We start from the raw sequence: 19,638 nt of genomic DNA, 5'->3' as shown, positions 1-19,638 counted from the left end.
TGTCTTCCCAAGTCACCGTTACGTGTGACGGATCCCGGCTGTCCTGGGGATGGCTGAGCCCCTGCCTGCCCATGGGAAGTGGGGAATGAATTCCTTGTTTTGCTTTTGCTTTACCTGTTAAACTGTCTTTATCTCAGCTCAAGAGTTTTCTCACTTTTACTCTTCCAATTCACTCCCCCATCCCACTGGGGATGAGTGGGCTGTGTGGGGCTCAGTTGCCAGGTGGGGTTAAGCCACGACGAAGATACAAACCAGCATCTATGTTGTAAAACAGGTGTGGGTATGAGTCATGGTAACTTCTGAACTTGATCTTCTGTCAGAGGCTATTTCCAGAACTCCTTTTGCAGAAACCTCTTAAGACTTTAGGTGAACCTCAAACAAGTTGGGATCCGTTTTGCCAGCAACTCTACCACGTCAGAGGAATTGCAATGCGCCATCACCTTTGTGCTCTCTGGCATCAGTAAGGACCAACTTCAGCAGAAGGGTGACAAAACCCTGTGTTGGCCAATTTCCTAATGCATTTGCATAGTTACTGCACCACCACGGTGGGAGTTACTAAATACAACGGAGATGCTGGGGATGAGATCATACTAGCCGTTAGACGACCTTACTGAGAGTCAGGGAGGCCTGTCGCGCCGCCTGCGCCGAGCCCCCGGCGGGAAGGCCTGGCCTGGGCCGGCCGGCGGCTGCCAGCGCTCACCAAGCACCACGGCAGCTCTGGGCTGGCCATGGCTGTACCGGCGCCCTCGCCACACTGCTGCGCGGAGAGTCGAGAAAGGGCGTCTTGCGGGGTCAAGGCGGTAGCTGAGGGGTTTGACCCCCGCGGAGGCTGGCGAGGGGAGCGCTGGGCCCGGGGCGGAGGCGTCTGGCACCCTCAGTCTCTTGGCGGGGGTGGCTGCGGGGCTGCCCAGCACAGGCGGCGTCTTCCCGCCCGGCCGCAGCTCCCTCACGGCCCCGTCGCACCGCCGGGCAGGGCTGAGGCGGCCGAGCGCTGCGGCGGGAAGGGGCGCGCCCCCTCAGGGGAGCACTTTACCTCAGCTTCGCCTCCTTCGGGGCCCCAGCCCCCCTCCCCGAGACCCGCCAACCCCTCACGGTGCGCAGCAGGGCAGCGCGGCCGCCGCTGTCAGGAAAAAAAAAAAAAGGGAGGGGAGAGGGAAGGGGGGGCCGAGCCGCCGCCGCCCCGCCCGTCAGCTGTTGCTGGCCGGGCCCTGCGCGCCGGGCGCCGATTGGCCGCCGCGCGGCGCCGCCCGGCCCCCGATATAAGGCGGCGCGGGCGGGGAAGGAGCCGTCGCGCCCGCGGTGGCGTCGGTGGGTGCGCCGCGGGACGGTGCGCGGCGGGGCCGCGGCAGACGGTGAGAGCCTGGGGGGGGTGCGGCGGTCCCGTTCCCGGTCGAGGGGCGGGGCAGGCTCGGCCGGGCACCGTGTGGGCCCGAGCGCTCGGGTGGGGGCGGGCCCGCCATGCTGTGAGCCGGGGCGGGGGTCGGCGGGGCGGGCGCGGGCCGTGTCTCGGGGAGGGTCCCGCGCTGGGGCAGGGCCGGAGCCTGGGGAGCAGCTGGAGGGGCCGCCCGTGCTCCCCCCGCAGGCTCCGCCGTGCCGGGACCGCCCCTTCCCGGGCCGCCGCCGCCGCGGCGGAGCCGCTCTTTGTGTCTGCGGCGGCCCGGCGAGGCGGGGGGGGGGGGCGTTCCGCGCCGGCTCTGCCGCGCTCCCGAGCGGTGCCGGGGCGCCCCACAGGCCTCGCGCAGGCCCCCGGGGGTGGCTCGAGGCTTCCCGGGCGGCGGCTCTGTCCCGCCCGCCCGCGGGCTCGGTCCCGGTCCCCTTCTCCCGGCGCGGTCGCAGCTGTCGCTGCCGCGCTGCGGTCACACGGTGGTGCCTCACGGCTCGGCGGCGGCGGTGTCGGGGGGGCGCGGGCCGTGCCCGCCGCCAGCCGGGCTCCGCTCGGCCCGAGAGGCTCGTCCCCGCTCGTTCGGCGCCGCAGAGCTCAGTGCGAGGAGTTCGGTACGTGCTCCGGAGTGAGTCCACACCGGCCGTTATGGTGACAGTCCTGGGAGCTCACGGTAACGTGAGTTGTTCAGAACGAATCTTGTTCCTTCCTCTGAGCATCCGCAGTGTACCGTGCTGTCTTGCGCTCTTCCTTTTCCTGATGTGACTGCAGGTGTAGACATCTGTCAGTAGATGTTGCTTTTGAGTAGACCTAAAGAACTTGGAACAACTTGTAAGGCTCCTGCCTTGATTAGCACATAGGTGAAACAGTACCGGATCTTCTTCTCCGATGGCCTGTACCAGAAGCTAATGGTTAGGCGTTGTTATGTAACTCTGGAAAGCCAAGAGTAAAAGGGACTCAGGACACAGAGCATCTAGAGACCAATGTGATCCCTCTCCACAGGGGAGGTGTGAGGAGGAAGACTTGCCACTTGCCAGATGAGATCCAAAACCACTGTGACCTTCACTTTTCTAATAAGGTGATTCTGAAACTCTGAGTAGAGGACTCCTAGCCTGAGCTCTAGAGCTACTTGGTACAGGTATGTGATAGACTTTTGAGGTGTTTGCAGTCTGAAGGTTTGAGCTGTTGATAAAAACTGCTTGAATATCAGGAATGTATGGGTGCTATCTAGCTGCTGTTAGACAAAGCCACTAAAAAACCCCAAACATTTGGAGAACTACCTTGAATGTGTAAATAGAATTTTTTTAATCAGCAAATTTAAATTTGCCATCTCAGCAGTTTTTTAATGTATTCAGAATTAAGCTATGCCACAGGATTTAGACAGCATGTTACTTCTGATAACTGAGTGTCAGAAGTGACCCTGTTATCTTATCAGGACAGACCTTGCATTAGAGTTCCATGTGGATGTGACACTGACAAATATAGAGTGTGACAGATGCTCTACCAGCCATGGAATTGCCTCTGAAACAAACATAGTCTTAAGACTAGGAATCTGCTTCTAGTTCTGCATAAACTGGCTGACTTGCCTGACAGGCAGTTACAGCATAAACCTATTCCATTTGCTGTGCTATTGCAAAGGTCTGCCTACTTGTGAAACTGTTGCTGTGTCTGGGAAACTTCCTAGCCTGCTGCTCTCCCCTCTCTTCATTTTACTGTCTTCTGTAAAATATTAACTTCTGTGTGGTTTAGCTTGGTGTAAAGCTTTAAAAGTGATTCTTGATTAAGTGTAAGGTGCTACTACACCTCATGTGGAAACTAACTGCTATTCTAGTCAACACTGTTAGGTATTGGTTTTCATTCTAGTGTTTCTAACAGTCTCTTGAATGCTGAGTTGCTGGAAGACAGTCCATAACTAAGCCACAGGAAAGCCTTTTTTAGCTGCTTTCCCTGATCTCTTATTCTTCATCACAAGTATAATAAAGGCTGGGAGAAGATTTGCTTTGAAGACTTCTATTAAACAGCTTTCTGCTTCTAAAATAGCCTCTGGCCAAGCCCCAGTTTGTGCAAGGTATTTGGCTTTATCAGAAAGAGGTGGCATTAACTAGAGTTAATTAAGACTAATGGTGATCCCTCTGTTTTTTGGAAGTGGTGAAGCCTGAGCATTCCTGTTTTGTAAAGGCCCTAACTCTCTGTGGCTGGGTAGTGTGGGTGCTGCACACACTTGTGTGCCCCTGGTAGATTACAGCTCTGATTTCCCCAGAGGGTTTTCCCCTGATCTTCCATTGGCAATGAGTATGCATCATTCCTCAAAAGTAATTAGAGGCACATAGAGGAAAAAGCATTTTTCACAATTAGTACCATGTATGCAAGCTGCTGTTACTTTGTCTCTTAAAGGTCTTAACATGGAGGCTTTTTGACTAAACAGTCATTACTAAATATTTTTAAAATTTTTTAAGCTGAAGGTCATTCTAGTAGTTTTATTCTCATTTCCTTTGTCCTGCCCCGTTCAACCTACTTTAGGTGAAGTACTGTAATAGAAAGTAGACCTACCACCTTCTGCCCCAAACTCAAAAAATGAAAGCCCAAAGAATTAATACTTGCACTTTAAACACAACTGCTTGAGGACTTTGGTATATTTGGGTGAACTACAGTAGATTTGCTATTGAAGCCTCTTCCTATAGCTTTGGCTTCTATGGTGGCAGTTATTTTTTCAGAAATGTGCCTGCAGGCATTAATGATAGTGAACTTAGCAGCAGAATGCCTAGAATCATGAAAAACAGTTTAGAAACTAATGCCAACCTTGCACTGAATTTGTCCCCTAGCAGCCTTCTGCAATTTAAACTGCCTTTCTGTTTGTCCTTTACTTAAAGCTTCTGAATTGGATAAAAAACCCTTCACAATTGAAGTTCTGAGTAGAAGCTTGTATTAGGCAAAAAAGAAAAGAAGCTATTATTTATGGAAAAATGGTTAATAGCTGATGTTTTCATTGCTTGATTGCTTTAAGAACTGAGATAGGTTATTTGCAGTTCCCACCAGTGAATCTGACTAATCTTGCTAATGAGTAAATATGCTTAGATGCTTGCTTTGATAGCAAGTGTGGTGGGAAGGCATGTAGCACTAAGAAGTGCCACCAAGTATATATGGCTGGTGTTAGCAATCCCTCTGAAGATTAGGAATTTACAGCTTTTAATATCTTACAGTAAAAGTGATAAATTAAGTCAGTGCTGCTCCTGGTATGCATGTGGGCTTTTTTAGCTCAGGTATGCTTTAAGGAAGAAGTGAGTCTGAAAGCTACTTGTAATCTCCCTACAGAATGCAGTATTTCTCCCATCAAGAATTGGACTGTGAAGACAGCTTAATCTTGATTTCAGTTAGTTGCTGGTGGAAAAAGTAGTGAGGTTGGAGTTCTGTGTCTAGAAAACAACACAGAAACCAAAGGCCTCTCTGGTAGTTCTTATTAGTATAGTTTCAACATGCAAATGTACTGTGCTAAGGATAGAATTAAGGCTGCAGGAGAGCTTTAGCTCTAGGTATACAGTGACCTAAAGCCAGAAAAATCACAGCAAGAGCTAGCAACTACACTGTAGCTTTTAGCGCCAGAACACTGCAGGTGTTTGAAACAAAACTATCCAAACTAATAAAAAAACCAGTGCTACCATCCCAGTTACTATCATACACTATTAACTAGCTGTTTGTGCCATTGTAAATCTGTACGGATGCTTAATACATGACTTTATATAGGGTGCTGACTCCAGCCTCCTTGAGTGGGAAGGATAAGAAGACATGCCTGCAGAAGGAATGACTCCTACACTTTATCTCATTGAGAAGTGGAGTTGAAGTGCTTTGAGAAGCGACCTTGAATTTCATCACGGTGTCCTTTTCCTAGAAGGTGAATGTCCATGGAATAATCTTTCCAAAGATATGTAGGCTTGTTTTCTCCTACATCTCTTAGCATTAACTATGGTATGGTGCAAAGATGTGAGGAGCTTTCCAAATAGAAGCTGGGAAGGGCTTCTTGGTACAACCTGATTATCATGACAATATTAACGTGAGATCACAGTTGTTTCTGTGCCTAGAGAAAGGGAATTTACTGGACAGTACCTACAGAGGAAGTTGTGCTCTTTTCTGTCCCAGAGTCCCAACTGATGCAGATCCTTTGAATTTTTAATCCTTTGAATTTTTTAAAAGCATTCAGAATTTTAAAGGTAAAAACCTATGGGTTTGGCTGAGAGAGATCTTTAAGAGGAATCTGCAGGTTGCTGTGTTGCATTCAAATCTGGACTGGAAAATGTTTAGAAAGGGTGAATCAGTCTCATGCATCCTGGAGGTCTTAGTTCTCCATCTCAACACCTTCTACCTTGCCATATTGAAGCAAAATCATTTGAAACACAGGAGAGCCAAACCCAGCTAGATGTAACTTTAGTTTTACATAAACACTCACTCTGTTTACACATCCTGCCTCAAGGACAGGTCTGGCAACTTTCTGTTCTGTTTATATTTACTACTGTTAACATCTCAGTTGTCTTAAAGAGCTCTTCTAGTTAGTGATAATAAATACAAATGACTCCTTAGACTGGAAGGATGAGTCTGATAATATTCTTCATTGTGTGTAAAGTTAGGAGCAAGACTTCTACGAGATGATCTCCCAGTTGTTAAATCTGTCCTTTTGTAAAGGATTCATGTGAATTTATTCTAGAACGAGCTGTTATGACTAAGCTGAGTTGACTTGCTAGAGCAGAGGATGAAGAAACAAAGCTGTCATATCCAAAGTATAATCAGCATGTTCTTCCTGGCCAGCTCTGCACCTTGAAACTCTCTGCTTATGCTCCTGACTGGCATCTGCTGTAGAACTTCACAGATTCTAGAAGCATCAGCTGTGTGGGAAGTCACCCACTCATGGAGAGCATGTGGGCCTGGAAAGTTCTTCCCAGTGCCTGCTGAGAAATAAGACTGATGGAGACTTGGGTCTAATCTTTGTATAGTTTAACACCAGATTTTTCCAAAAGGTGGAAGTAGGGGTTAAATTGCCTCACAACTTCAAGCAAGTTGTAGCAGTGTTATTAAGCAGTAATTGTGGCATTAAACAGAAGTGTCCAAGAACAGTAAATAAGAATTAAGAAAGTACTGTGGAGCTGTTCACACAAGGACAGCAATAAACTCCTACCTCTAACTCCTCTGAACTGCTCCTGTGCGTGCTTTGTTCAGAAAAAGCACCTTTCCAAACAGTGGGCTTCTGGGTCCAGCGGTACTCAGGATCCCAAAAGAAATGGGAATGATAAGAACCCAGGGTGTAACCTGATAAGAGAAAGCCTTGTCTCAAGATGGAGGTCTGCACCCTTAAAGAGCCCTGTTTTTCCCTCACATAGGAACTCGCAGACCTACCTGTTTTCCAGGTCAGACTGAGACCATTGCAGTCTGTGGCTGTTAAAAAGGCGGAGGGAGAAATATATTCTCTTAAGAGTCCAGATCGATGTAGGTCCTTTGTTACCTGAATCTAACATCTAGCTCTTGCTTTCAAATTTCTTTCTCAAGACTGCTTGCAAAGGTCTGTGCCTTGCTAGCTATTATGCTGAAGTCTAAAAACAGCTTGCCAAAAGATCCTGGCAATATGGAGGACGGTGATGTGCGAAGTTTCATACCTTTGATGATAGACCTCTGATGCTGTCTACTCACTTGATGTGTGGCAGAGGGGTAGCACTTGCAATGTTAGTCTCCAGTATTAAAAGCTATTTTCTAGGTGACAGTAACTGTTTAGTTCTAATGTAAGGTTATGTGCTGCACTAAACTGCTGTAGGGAACCAGTGCTAGTAGGTTGTCATTGCTGCTAGCAGTTGTGCAAGTTGCAGAAGAGGGCTTAATGTGGACATGCAGTGTCTGCATGAGAAGCAAGGTAAACCATCTTTCATGCTGATGCTGTACTGTTGTGGCTAGATCAAACAGTGCTGCAGTTCAAACATGCCCTGAGGAAAATGAACTACATGAAAGTCACTCTTAATCACCCTCAGCTGATCACCCTGTGTTGAATAAGCATTGCAGAACCAAGATGATCATGACAAAAGTCATAAGCCTCTCTGGCTGTGGTGGGCACACCATTCTGCTGAGGATGTGTGGTATGGTTAGTTTTTGTTTTGGTTTTCTTATTTGGGCAAAATCAGGTCTGCAGGCTTGGTTGGTTCTATCAGGTATGCTACAGGCTATTGGTTGCTGTATTTTACAGGGCTGGAAATGTAGCCAGAGTGTGTGCAGGTTAGTATGTGACACTGGACCCTAATGACACTCATGCGGAACTTGAACTTCAGTGGATGTGTCCTTGCTGAAATGGCTACGTGGCAGTGTGCATGGGTCTGCTGTTCCATGACATGGTAGGGAATAAACTTAGTCTCTAGCTTGAGTTCTGTTGGTAAAGATACTGCACTGTAATTGCCTTGACTCTTTCATGTTGAAATGCCAGTGAGAATTCAAGTGCAGTAGATGACACTCACAATCACCTAATCCTTCTGGCTCAAGGTTGGTTAAGACTGACTTCTGAGGGGTTTGTATGAAGAAGCTGCTGTTGCAGCTGAGAGACTGCAATAAGGATGGCTCCATGTCCAAGTGGAGAGCAATGACAAGTGCCATTCCTCAGGGGTCAGTGTTGGCACCGGCGCTGTTTAACATCTTTGTCGGTGACACGGACAGTGGGATCGAGGCACCCTCAGCAAGTTCACCAATGACACCAAGCTGTGTGGTGCGGCCGACACGCTGGAGGGAAGGGATGTGCCATCCAGAGGGACCTGGACAGGCTGGAGAGGTGGCCTGTGCAAACCTCATGGAGTTCAACAAGGCCAAGTGCAAGGTCCTGCCCATGGGTTGGGACAATCCCAAGCACAGACACAGGCTGGGCGAGGAGTGGATTGAGAGCAGCCCCAAGGAGAAGGACTTGTGAGTGTTAGTGGATGGAAAACTGTGAGCCAGCAACGTGCGCTCGCAGCCCAGAATGCCAACCATGTCCTGGGCTGCATCAAGAGAAATTGTGGCCAGCAGGGCGAGGGAGGGGATTCTCCCCCTCTGCTCTGCTCTCGTGAGACCCCCCCTGCCCCTGCAGTGCTGTGTCCAGCTCTGGGGCCCCTGGTAGAAGAACGTGGACCTGCTCAAGTGGGTTGAGGAGGCCACAAAGATGATCAGGGGCTGGAGCACCTGCCCTGTGAGGACAGGCTGAGAGAGTTGGGGGTGTTCAGCCTGGAGAAGAGAAGGCTCCAGGGAGACCTTAGAGCAGCCTCCCAGTACTTAAAGGGGGGGGGGGGGGGGGGGGGGGGGGGAGGGACTCTTGATCAGGAAGTGTAGGGATAGGATGAGGAGTAGCAGTTTTAAACTGAAAGAGGGTAGATTCAGATTATGTATAAGGAAGAAATTCTTCCCTGTGAGGGTGGTGAGACACTGGCACAGGTTGCCCAGAGAAGCTGTGGCTGTCCCCTCCCTGGCAGTGTTCAAGGCCAGGCTGGATGGGGCTTTGAGCAACCTGGTCTAGTGGAAGGTGTCACTGCCCATGGCAGGGGGTTTGGAACTGGATGATCTTCAAGGTCCCTTCCAACCCAAACCAGTCTATGAGGAGCCTTTCCTGGAAAGGTATGTGGCCCTTAATAGACTGGCACTTAGAGCAGCCAGAAGATACTCCTGTTACTCCATTGCCAGCTAGTGGCTATGTGTCAGCTGAATGCAGATGTTGTTCTGCTCTTGCAGCTGATGTTAGAACCACTAGGGACTATATCTATTGTACCTGAAAGTGTAATACTGAGTCCTAACCTGATTCCTACAGCAGTCCAGAAATATGTTCCTGGGTAGGACTGGTGGTGTCTTCTAAAGTCTTCCATGAGTTTCTCTTGTTAAAGAGCTAGGGTAGTAGGAAAGAAAAGGTAATTAATGACTGACTGTCTTATGTCCTGTCTGGAGGAATGTAAAGCTACCAATGTTGTAAACAATTAACTTTGAAATTTAAGGCAAGGCTCACATGACCCCTTAAATAATGTTGTGACTTTGGAAGTAGCAGAAGACATTCCCTATACACTTTTGTCCTGCCAAAACTCTGCAGCAGACTAAGGAAGTCTTGGAGCTCCTCCTCTCTCCCATTTTCCTGCCTGCTGCCTCTGTTCCAATTTCAGCTGCAGTCCTAACACATTACCTTGCTCTTGTGGTTTGAAAGCCACTAAGAGGAGCAGAAGATTAAAATAATGATCTTCCCCTTGTTTTGTTAGTCTTCAATAAATCTAGCTCTACCTGCTTTGGAAAAATGCATATAAAGCAACATCTGTTTTTATCAGCTCAATGAACAACCAATTATCATGTAGTCAACCCTTCTAAACAAACCAGTGTTACAGACAGGCTTATAGTAATGCATTAGCATTGCAATTGCATTTGCAATTAGCTTACCAATCCTAGAACTGTTAGTATGTCAGAAGGATGTTTATAAATTAAATTTAAAAAATGGGCCAGACTTCTGACTTGCAAATGTACCGTTTCTGTAGGATTCTGTCAGGAAAACTAAAGGTTGCTGAACTGCTACCTTGTCATGGATTTAAGAGGCCACCCATGATTTAGCATTTGTATTAAATAGTCTTAAATCTCTATACTGAATTGAATAGCTTCTGTACAGTCTACTACGTGTCTGTCTTGTCTCATCTTCTGTCTCCTAGTAAAAATTGCTACCTCTTAGCAGGCTGACCATGTGTTATTTTGGCAAGCACATCAAGAGTTGAAATAAGTTTAGCTTTCATTTGCTTTAGTTTGATGTGGAAACCTGCACCTTCAAAGGCACTTTGTTGAAGAAATGGCTTAAAATGAGTACAAACTGTGGGAGTGCGAGAAGCTCAAAGCACTGAATGCAAGAGTGCCATTGCGAAGGACACCAACCATGGATATAATGTTGCTGACTATGGTAAAACTGCATAACTTCATTGTGCGTTTATTTTTTTTCCACTGTAGGAGTTTGAAGATGCAGCAAGCCTGATAGCGAGGACAGAAGAATCTCCTTGACATCAGACAATCTGAAATACTGACCATGTCTATTATGGATCATAGCCCCACCACTGGAGTGGTGACCGTTATTGTTATTTTGATTGCTATTGCAGCTCTTGGTGCCTTGATACTGGGCTGCTGGTGTTACCTGCGTCTGCAGAGGATCAGCCAGTCTGAAGATGAGGAAAGCATTGTGGGAGAAGGAGAAACCAAAGAGCCCTTTCTTCTGGTGCAGTACTCTGCTAAAGGACCTTGTGTAGAGAGGAAAGCTAAGCTAACTCCAAATGGCACAGAAGTACATAGCTAACTTGGAGCAACACATGTATATGGACTATGCTTACGATGTGTGTACCAGCAGCAGAATCTCTATACTGTGAAGAACCTGGTCACATGCATGCTACTTGTCAGCAAACACCCTGATGAGGATTAAATAAGCTTTGTTTGCAACTGCATGCACTGAGAAGTTGCACTTTGCATCAACTGTGTATCCTAATTCCTCTGACAGGAGCTGACTCACCTGGTGTAATGTCCATTGCCGGCGATGGACACAAGGATATATAGGTGTGAAGAGACTACTGTTTTGTTACTTGAATGTTTAGCTGAGCCTATTTTGATGGATCTACTACTGTAATGTGAACTACTTTACAACTGTGAACTGTAAATAGGCTGCCAGAAGCTCTTTGCTTTGTGTTCCACATCATATGGGAATATGATGCAACTATCCATAACACACAAGGGGACTCCTGAACCACAACTGTAGATGGGATTCCAGACCTTCAAAACCAAATCTGCAGTTAAAGCTTGCTCCTGCTACTAACTTGAGTGCACAGTCATAAAGTCAACTCCTGCTCTTAACAGTTTATTGGACTGATGCAGAATACTTTCTTTGAAAACCAAGTATAAGCCTTCAGTAATATGTTGAGGGAGAAAATACAGGAGCTACAAGAAAGGAAGTGATTGCCTTTAGTTGCAGCTTGGTGGGTTAAGCTTTTGGCTGCTAGAACTGAGTTCTCTAACTATGTAGCTACTGCAAGGAAACTGCCATTTTGATGGATTCCAACCTGGGAACTAATGATGGATACTGAACCCTCAGGGTTGGTCCAGAAGGTTTCTGGGAGTTTGAAATGGCAGCAGAGCAGGCTTTTCTCTTCTGTAGGTCTGCATGCTGATACTGCAGAAGTGGTTACTTATTAAAACTGGCATAAGTACAGCTAGTATGAATTTTTCCTAGAACCCCATAGCAGTTAGGGTATATGTTAACAGCCTGTTGTAAAAAGGCATTTTAGTCTACAGACAGTCAACTATAGAGTTCAGTTAATGTATCTTGTAGATAACTCTCTTGATTTAACTGTACTACTACAAGATAAGTTTCAGTCTTTCCTACAAAAACAAATGCTGATGTGGGCAAGAGATTGCTGGTCAGTTTGTAAAGGTTTGTAGCTTCCAGATAAGGACACCCCTTCCATTTCCTGCTCTGTGCTACAGTTCAGCTATAGAAACTGTAAAACAATGTGTTAAATTGGGAGTTTTGGACCTCAAAGGTTTGGGGGGAGGTGAGGGGGCAGAAAGGGGAGGAGAAGGAACAACACTGAGCCACCAGTGGCAGCTTACCTATTCTCTTAGGATAGGCACACATGGTTTGAGGCCACTGACCTGTTTTCTATGACTTTGTACATAGCTTCCTTTGCCTACTGAAATTTTTAAACAAATTGCCTAGAAGAAAAAAAGCTACTGTAAATCTGCTCCCTGAGATAAATTACAAATAATGAAGTCCAAGTTCTTCAGCTCTATAGGAAGCATTAGACTTGCTTCTTGTACCTGTACATATGGAATAACTAAGTAACACAGGCCTAGCAAGCTTGCTTGAGAACTGTGACTGTATGCAAGACAATAATGGCCTAGAGAAAAAGTCTTGTCCCTTTCTTCTACAGTAAGATGTTGACTTGCATTTTTAGTGCTACATTTGCTTTTTTTCAATTAAAGGCTATAATTTGAATCAAAATTAACACTGGCAGTAACAAAAGGCTCCTGCTGTTGCCTCTTGAGTACAATATGGGATACAGCTGATTAGAGGGCTGTTCTTGCCCTGGCTTTTTTCTAAGATACTAGTCTCATGAGACTTGCATGTATAGCCAGACCCATACACTTATACTGCTGTATTCTAAACCTTTTACAAATCAAGGAGAAAAGGATTAATTCAGTAAGACTTTTAGTTTTCAGTAGAGAACAGTTCACACATGGCTCTTGCAGGTTTCAAGACAGTCAGATAACTGGTATACAAAAGTGATACAAAGTGCTGAAGTTCTAGAACAGAATAGTTGTAGCAAGATGACTTTTGTCCATTCAAGTTTACTGATTACACAGATGAAGTATCTCTATTTTAATTCAGCAAGAATGCAGTGTGAAGGGTAAACTTCAGAAATTATGGAAAAGTATAAATCAAAAGTCTAACTTCTCTTCTAGCAGCTGTAAGAGAAAGCCAGTGAAAAATAACTGGTCCTTAGAGGTGCTTCACACTGCTGCCCCTAAAAATCAGCATCTTTAATTTAAATGGATAGGTGTTGGCAAGTTAGTGCAATAGTAAAGTGCAGAAAGTGTTTTCCATTCTCCTCTTCTCTTTAGATGTGGGTATCTAATAAGTTGTTCAAGTATACAAAAATATTCCATTTGATTTTCTTTTTCTAGATCATGTGGGGGAAGAAGTCTTTATTTACAATGAATTTCAATAAAATTTGCATAAATACCTACCCAATACTGCATCATTTGACTTTGTAAGCAATCATTCTGTCCTGTTTCCACTACTGTGCTCTGTCTCTATGGTATCAATATTATCAATCCTTTTTTCCTCTAATGTGGCAGTAGCTGTTGAAACTGATATATCATTATCTTCAGAAAGTGTTTGCTCTGACTGAAGGGATTCTTTAATTTCATCTTTGCTCTGCAGCCTTCCTTCCCTCGATGCCACCAGGATTCTCAGTAAAGTATTTTCTTTGAGGAGGTTTTCTGATGCATCTGCTAATTCTTGAAGCTTTTCAGCCATTTCTAATAATTCTTGATTCTTCTGGTCATATGTGGCCTGTAACTGCTCACTGTGGAGCTGCAGAGTCTTGTGCTGCTTTTCCAGGGCGTGCTTTTGCTGCTGTAGCCTGTGTTCCTCTCTCCTAGCTTCAGAAAGCTGTGCTTCAAGCTGGTCATGGGCCTGATGGAGGGCACTGATTTCTGATCTTAACTTCTGAATTTCTCTCTCTAAGTGGGAGATGTGGCCTTGCTGCAGAACTGTCTCTTTATGTAGGCATTCTTTGGTACAGGGCTCTGATGAAGAAAGACTTGAGTGATGTAAAATAAATTTAAGGAGATTAGGAAGGTTAACCGAAAAGTCTTCAGGGAACTTCACACTTTGTTCCTTCCTAGAAAGACATAACAAGTTAATATTAAAACATTCAGAGAGGTAAGCAATGATAACTTTATGTAAGCATCTGCTGTTCACCTCTAATTTGATATCTTGGTTTTTATTAGAATGGTTAATATAGCAACTAAGAGAAACCTGAACTCATGTAATAAAGACAGAGTACACAGTATTTCCTTTTGATGAATCCTTTTACCTCTGTTCCAGTCTGGGTGCTGTAAGCATCTTACACTGGATTGGTATATGTCTGAGAGCAAAATTTCTGTCAAATTTCAGGAAACACTTTTTAAGAGTAAAATTTATCCCAATTATGGGTTATGAGCTTGAAGTACATACAGTAGCATCACTGTTGGGCAGGTATGATCAGTGTACTGATACTAACATTTGTTAGTAACTGGAAGGAGAGCATTTAAGTGTTCTTAATTCTATATACACTGTTAGCTGTGTACATCTGGACTTAACTTCTATCTGATGAGAAATTACTATTTTGAGCCTATATGTTATCCTGAAAGATGTAGTTTCATGTGTTCCAAAATCAGAAGGGTATTGCAAGAAGCAGAAAAGTACAGTTTGCTTTTAAACAGCAGTCACTTTAGGCAGAAGCAAGGCCTTTTTGCTGTCAAAAATCCAAATCTTTTTACTTATTCCTCTTACTTCTTTGTCTTTATGCCACTGAGGTGATCAAGTTTGTTTTTTTCTGAAGTTCATTATATGGCTGTGAATACTCTGCCCAGGATATGAAGAGGTAGGCCCACTGCTTTCTGCAACAGCACAAACTGTTAACCTGACAAGAATCCAAGCTGCTTGAAGATCACTAAGTACCAAATTTCTTCAAGAATACTAACCACCAAAAGGGGTTTTTTTGTTGATGGTGGTTTTTTTAAATTAGAATATGCATAAAGTAATAATGCATATATGGAAATTAATTACTGTTTGGCTTTTTTTCTCTACTAAGACATGTAACCAGATGATTATTATAACTTAGTAAAATGAAAGTTAAACACAGGGAAAAGAACTACATTACCTCTGATGAGGAAAAAATAAAATGGTTGGGAGACGGTCTGTCATAAATTCCCATGGAAGGTCATTTCGAGTGGTATCAATTCTGTTAAGAAAAGACACACTGATGAAGAGAACAGGCAGATGAACAATCTGTATTTTCTTGTAAAAGGCCATTTTAAGGATTGGGAAGAAGGAAATGCAAGTATCCATGAAAGTAAGTCTAAATGTGTTATGTCAAAAATATGTTGTGCATATGAGTCAGCAGAATTAATTACCAATATTCAAGACAATGAATCTCAGTTTAACAAATCTGGGTTTTTTTTCCTAGAAAAATAGGTACAGTATTCCAGCTTCTCTCACTCAGCAATTAAATCGCTCATTATGTACACATCTTCATTATGTACACACCTTCCTTCTCTGAAGCAAACAGACCTGCCTAACAGTTTCAATGTGAAACTTTTTTCTATTAATTAATTTGTTCCTCAAGTACAACTCTGAATATTTTCCCCTTGAGTAGTTTTGGCAGTAAATTACTTTGCTTCTTCCAAGAACAAGCACATTCTTAAAGGCACAATTTTTTCTAAAGCTCTAGGTAGAAAGGAATACAAGATTTTGTGAATGAAACACTTGTTCAGTTGCTTGTTATGTTTTTCTCTGCATTTTTAGGTTTTCTTCAATTACAACAATTTTATTATAGAAAAAACATCACATCAGTAATACTGCAATAAAGGTAAAGGAGCAAATGAGAGAACTTCAAGGTCACGAAAGAGAAGGGGTGTAGATTTGAGAGTAGCATTACAACCGTGGAGATAAAGCCGCAGTTATAAATGGGTGCTAACTCCAGATTTTTAACTGAATTTTTTTTCCTATACCTCTCATGCTGCCTCCTGGAGTAAGTTCAATCAGAATGAAACAAGGATGCAATCAGAGCAGAAATTGTAAGTAATGCTGTATTGAACAAGAATGTTTGGTTTGCATTGAAACATTAAAAACCCTGGAAACGCCACACAAAAACATGTCTTTTATACATATATATTATATAAATAAAAATATATATTATACACATGGATATATATGTCTATAAACTGGTTTTGGCTAGGATGGAGTTAATTTTCTTCACAGTAGTGTGTATGGTGCTGTTTTATATTTGTGACGAAAATAATGTTGATAACCTAGGAATGCTTTGGTCATTGCTGCACAGGACTTCCACAGCATCAAGGCCTGCTCTGATTCTCACTCTGCCCCCACATTGGGGAGTGCAGACACAACCAGGCAGATGACCTGCACTAACCAAAGAGCTATTCCATACTATATAATGTCGTGCTCGGCAATAAAAGGGAAAAGAGGGGGTTTTAGCCATCTTTTACTTGGGAACCATCTGGGCATCAGTCTACCCACAAGAGGTGCTGAGGGACTGCCTTTGCATCACTTGTTTTGCTTTCTTCTCTCTCCTTCCACTTACACTTCAATTATTAAACCATTTTGGTTTGTTTCATCTTGACCTCCATGTTTTCTTGGGTTTATTCTTCCTTTCCTCTTCCCCCATCCCTCTGGGGATGGAGAGGGGAAGTGGGCGAGGAGCTGTGTGGTGCTTAGCTGCCCACCTGGGTTAACCCACAACAACGTGTGTTTTGCCTATCTCAAACAATTTCTCAAATACAGTACTACAGGATATAATTATTTGCCAGAAATTATCCAAGGGGTAAAAATTATTTTCTGATGCTGTTTTATTGATTCACCTCCTGAAATTAGGAAGCTTGAAGGTTAGTTGCACTGTATAAAAAAATCATTTTCATTAAACTGTGTAACTACTGCAGTGAGATTGAAAACCACCAAATTTATAGAGGTAAACAAAATAATCTATTCAAAGAGAAATGAAGCCGATGACATTCACATCTACTATTGCAAGACTGTAGAGAGAAAAAATGTAATTATTTTCTAGGCTGATGACCTCAATGAATTTACATAATTCTAGAGAGATGAAATTAGACTCTTTTTTACCTTGCCACAGTGAAATTATCTGGAGGCAAAAGACGAGCAAGTTGAATAAAGATGTGATTAAGAGAAGCACAGAATCCACACCACTGTGCGTAATAGAGCAGCAAGACATTCTGAAAAATGAAATGGAGAAGAGTTTGATTATCTATTGTAGTTAATCTGTAGTAAAGGAGAACTAGTCTTCACAACATCTAAAACTTGGAACCCTTAAAGTGTGAAAGGAAACTATATCCAGATGTTAATAAACTTCATTATAAGCTATTTACTGATGCCCTCTGTCTACTGAGTTAACACACAAAGACTCTTGGGGAATTCTCCTCCCATAAAGAAGATGACAAAATGAAGAGGATTATTTTGATTATTTAGTTTAGGATCATTCCCTTTAAGTAAAAATGCATCAAATTTTACCACACTTCCCAAGATTCTTTTGCAATCTCAAATTCCTATGTATCTAACAGAGACTGTATACTTTGGGGGGGTGGGGGGAAGAGATGATGTCTAGAGCTTTGCCTCTAACTAGCAAAGCAGGAGTTAGGGCTGCTGGAAACCAAATACTGGAGATGCATACATTCACTGCAGGCCTGAGAGACAATGGGTATTGATCCTTACTATCACATCCTTAAGAAATCAAAGTAGTTTAACTTCTTTTCAGGATGGCATCTTATGTAAAGCAATTTCATGGCATGCAGTTGGAAAGCTTTTACCTGTGAGAGTTTTGGGGGTTTTGCTGTGTGGTTTCAAATAATGCCTTGGGTTTAAAAACTTTTTTTTTTCCCCCCATTATGTCTACATTGCAACATTTTTAAACTTTTTTTTAAAGTAAGCTCTTTAAAAAATGTAATATATAGAAAAAATGTTGTGGTATATTTATTTCCTTTAAGGTATGAAACACAGAAATCAGAATATTCTTCAATGTTACCTCAAACCCTATGTATTTAGCATGTGCTCCTGCTACAGTGGAAGAAAGGAAAAGGGAAAAATCAAGTCACGGGCACTTTTTTTTTTTAAAATTAAAATCTATCTTTCAAGTACACAGGAAAAAACATACACCACCACCCCCCCCCCACCCCAAAAAAACCCAACCCTAAAAACCCAGCAAACCTTGAACTGTGGCACAAACCTGTCAGGGAATCAGTTGCACTGACTTTTTGATTATTTTAACGCCAGAAAAAGATCTTTTCAGATCACACTATTCCAAATTGCCTTTTTAAAAAAAAAACTCCACAACTTCTGAAGTGTTAAAAAATAACGTATTTTATCGTACAAATAAGCAAAGTACATCAATGTAAAAAAAGAATGAGACCCCCTCCTCAAAAGCCTGAGCAATGATTTGCAAGAAACCTTTTCAGTAACAAGGTGTACCTTTTCACTCAAAAACACAGTATCATGAAAGGTATTAGTAGTCACTTCAGTGATTACACGCTGTTCATGAAAATGGACTGAAGGGTCATCAACAAGATGCCTTTTCAAGGGACTGTAGAGAATACTGAAATTTTTTATGAAGTTCTCTGAAATGAAATTGACACAGAACAAAGTTATTTCAGTTTCACAAATATGTGATTGTGGCAGTTTTTACTTTGGAATTCAGAAGAACTTACAAGAGAAAATACAAATTCAAACCTGGTTTCATGTCATTAAATTTTGACAGTTTGGTATCAACTCTTGAGTAACCACCACTGATATGAAAACAAGATAAAATTCCACTGTTTTTTTGTTTTGCTCATTACAGTCTTCACTTGCCACACTACTCTCTAATCTTGCTTCTACTCCTATTCAACGTACTATAATAATTTCTCTACCCTCCTAATCTAACCATACTCCTGGTAGATCATAATTAGTATCCTCTCACCATTTTTCACTTTCTACATAGCATTGAAGTATTTGGCTCTTATTTTGAAGGGTCCACTTAATTTCACATCTATTTACATTCATTATTTTTTATTACTTTCTCTGTAATTCTCCTTTTGCTTTAGACCTTTAAAGACTCTGCTATTCCCATGCCAGTATGACCAGCCACCTTTTGTTTACCAGTGACTATCTTCCTCTTCATTCAACTTTCTCCTTAGTTTTAAGATATTTAACAAGTAGGTGGCCAGTGGTAAAAATGTAAAACAAGCTCCAAAGCCCTCAACTACCTTCAGCTACACCACTTTGAGCCTGGACCATGTTCTCTAAATTGCTGCAAGATACTGACTGTATCCTTCTTTTCAATTTAGGTAGAGAAATATTATTCTATGCATTAGAAAGTAACAGTATTCCATAATCAAGACAAAAGATATAACATCAAACACACTAAAAATAATTATCCGATCAAACAGAAACATCTTGTGCTGGTATTTCCAGTCCAAAAACTAGGCCCAAGTAAAACAGGTGCTCTTGTGCATACATTCAAAATACCAGATCAAGTTTATCTCTGAAAAGCAAACAGCAGTACATTGAAATTTTTATTTACTATTCAGCATTTCATTCAATTCTCACACCAGACCAAACCAGTTTTTTTCTTTCTAGATCTCCAGATTGGGAATATCTATGCCTGATTAAGTAATAACTGAAAGGAGGGGGCTAATTAAAAGACACACTCCTGAATTTTTAGAAACCATCTGTAAAAACTGAAATCTATTACAGGTATTAAACACAGATCTGTTTCATTATTTTAAAATATCAAAAGTTAAAGAGGCTTTAGGAAGTAAAATAAAATTTAAAAAAACCCACAAAAAACCAAACAAAAAAATCACAGTGACTCCTTGACAAAAAAATGTAGAAGCAAAAATTTTCCGGAAGTTCAAATGACTTGGAATAGAAACATACTGAGTGTTACTCAGCAAAGAAACCGTCATCATGCTCAGGAAATCCTGTGACC

The 19,638-nt window shown here is 43.0% G+C and overlaps 3 protein-coding genes across 7 annotated transcripts in view; 2 read left to right on the top strand and 1 right to left on the bottom strand.

Moving 5' to 3' along the window:
• Nucleotides 1-5,209, top strand: part of CLEC16A (C-type lectin domain containing 16A) — a 375,787-nt gene extending 370,578 nt beyond the window's left edge. The window contains exons 25-26 of the mRNA XM_074840865.1: nt 2,506-2,519; nt 5,123-5,209. Coding sequence (XP_074696966.1) covers nt 2,506-2,519; nt 5,123-5,158 — 50 coding nt within the window. The 3' untranslated portion in view covers nt 5,159-5,209. The remainder of the gene's footprint in view (nt 1-2,505; nt 2,520-5,122) is intronic.
• A 5,206-nt stretch (nt 5,210-10,415) lies between these two features.
• SNN (stannin) lies at nt 10,416-13,124 on the top strand. Its single transcript, XM_074840872.1, has one exon. It carries the CDS (start codon nt 10,416-10,418, stop codon nt 10,677-10,679), a length of 264 nt encoding a protein of 87 aa, XP_074696973.1. The 3' UTR covers nt 10,680-13,124.
• TXNDC11 (thioredoxin domain containing 11) overlaps nt 12,565-19,638 on the bottom strand; it is a 29,185-nt gene continuing 22,111 nt past the window's right edge. For all 5 annotated transcript variants that reach the window (XM_074840867.1, XM_074840869.1, XM_074840868.1 and 2 more), the window contains 4 exons: nt 18,141-18,286; nt 16,782-16,891; nt 14,803-14,883; nt 12,565-13,779 (listed from right to left, as the gene is read on the bottom strand). In XM_074840867.1, coding sequence (XP_074696968.1) covers nt 13,152-13,779; nt 14,803-14,883; nt 16,782-16,891; nt 18,141-18,286 — 965 coding nt within the window. In that variant the 3' untranslated portion in view covers nt 12,565-13,151. The remainder of the gene's footprint in view (nt 13,780-14,802; nt 14,884-16,781; nt 16,892-18,140; nt 18,287-19,638) is intronic.

The sequence above is a fragment of the Strix aluco genome, chromosome 15 (assembly GCF_031877795.1).
Source record: "Strix aluco isolate bStrAlu1 chromosome 15, bStrAlu1.hap1, whole genome shotgun sequence".
Taxonomy (NCBI): domain Eukaryota; kingdom Metazoa; phylum Chordata; class Aves; order Strigiformes; family Strigidae; genus Strix; species Strix aluco.
The sequence above is the reverse complement of the archived record's forward strand: the minus strand, read 5'-3'. Positions and strand labels throughout refer to the sequence as shown.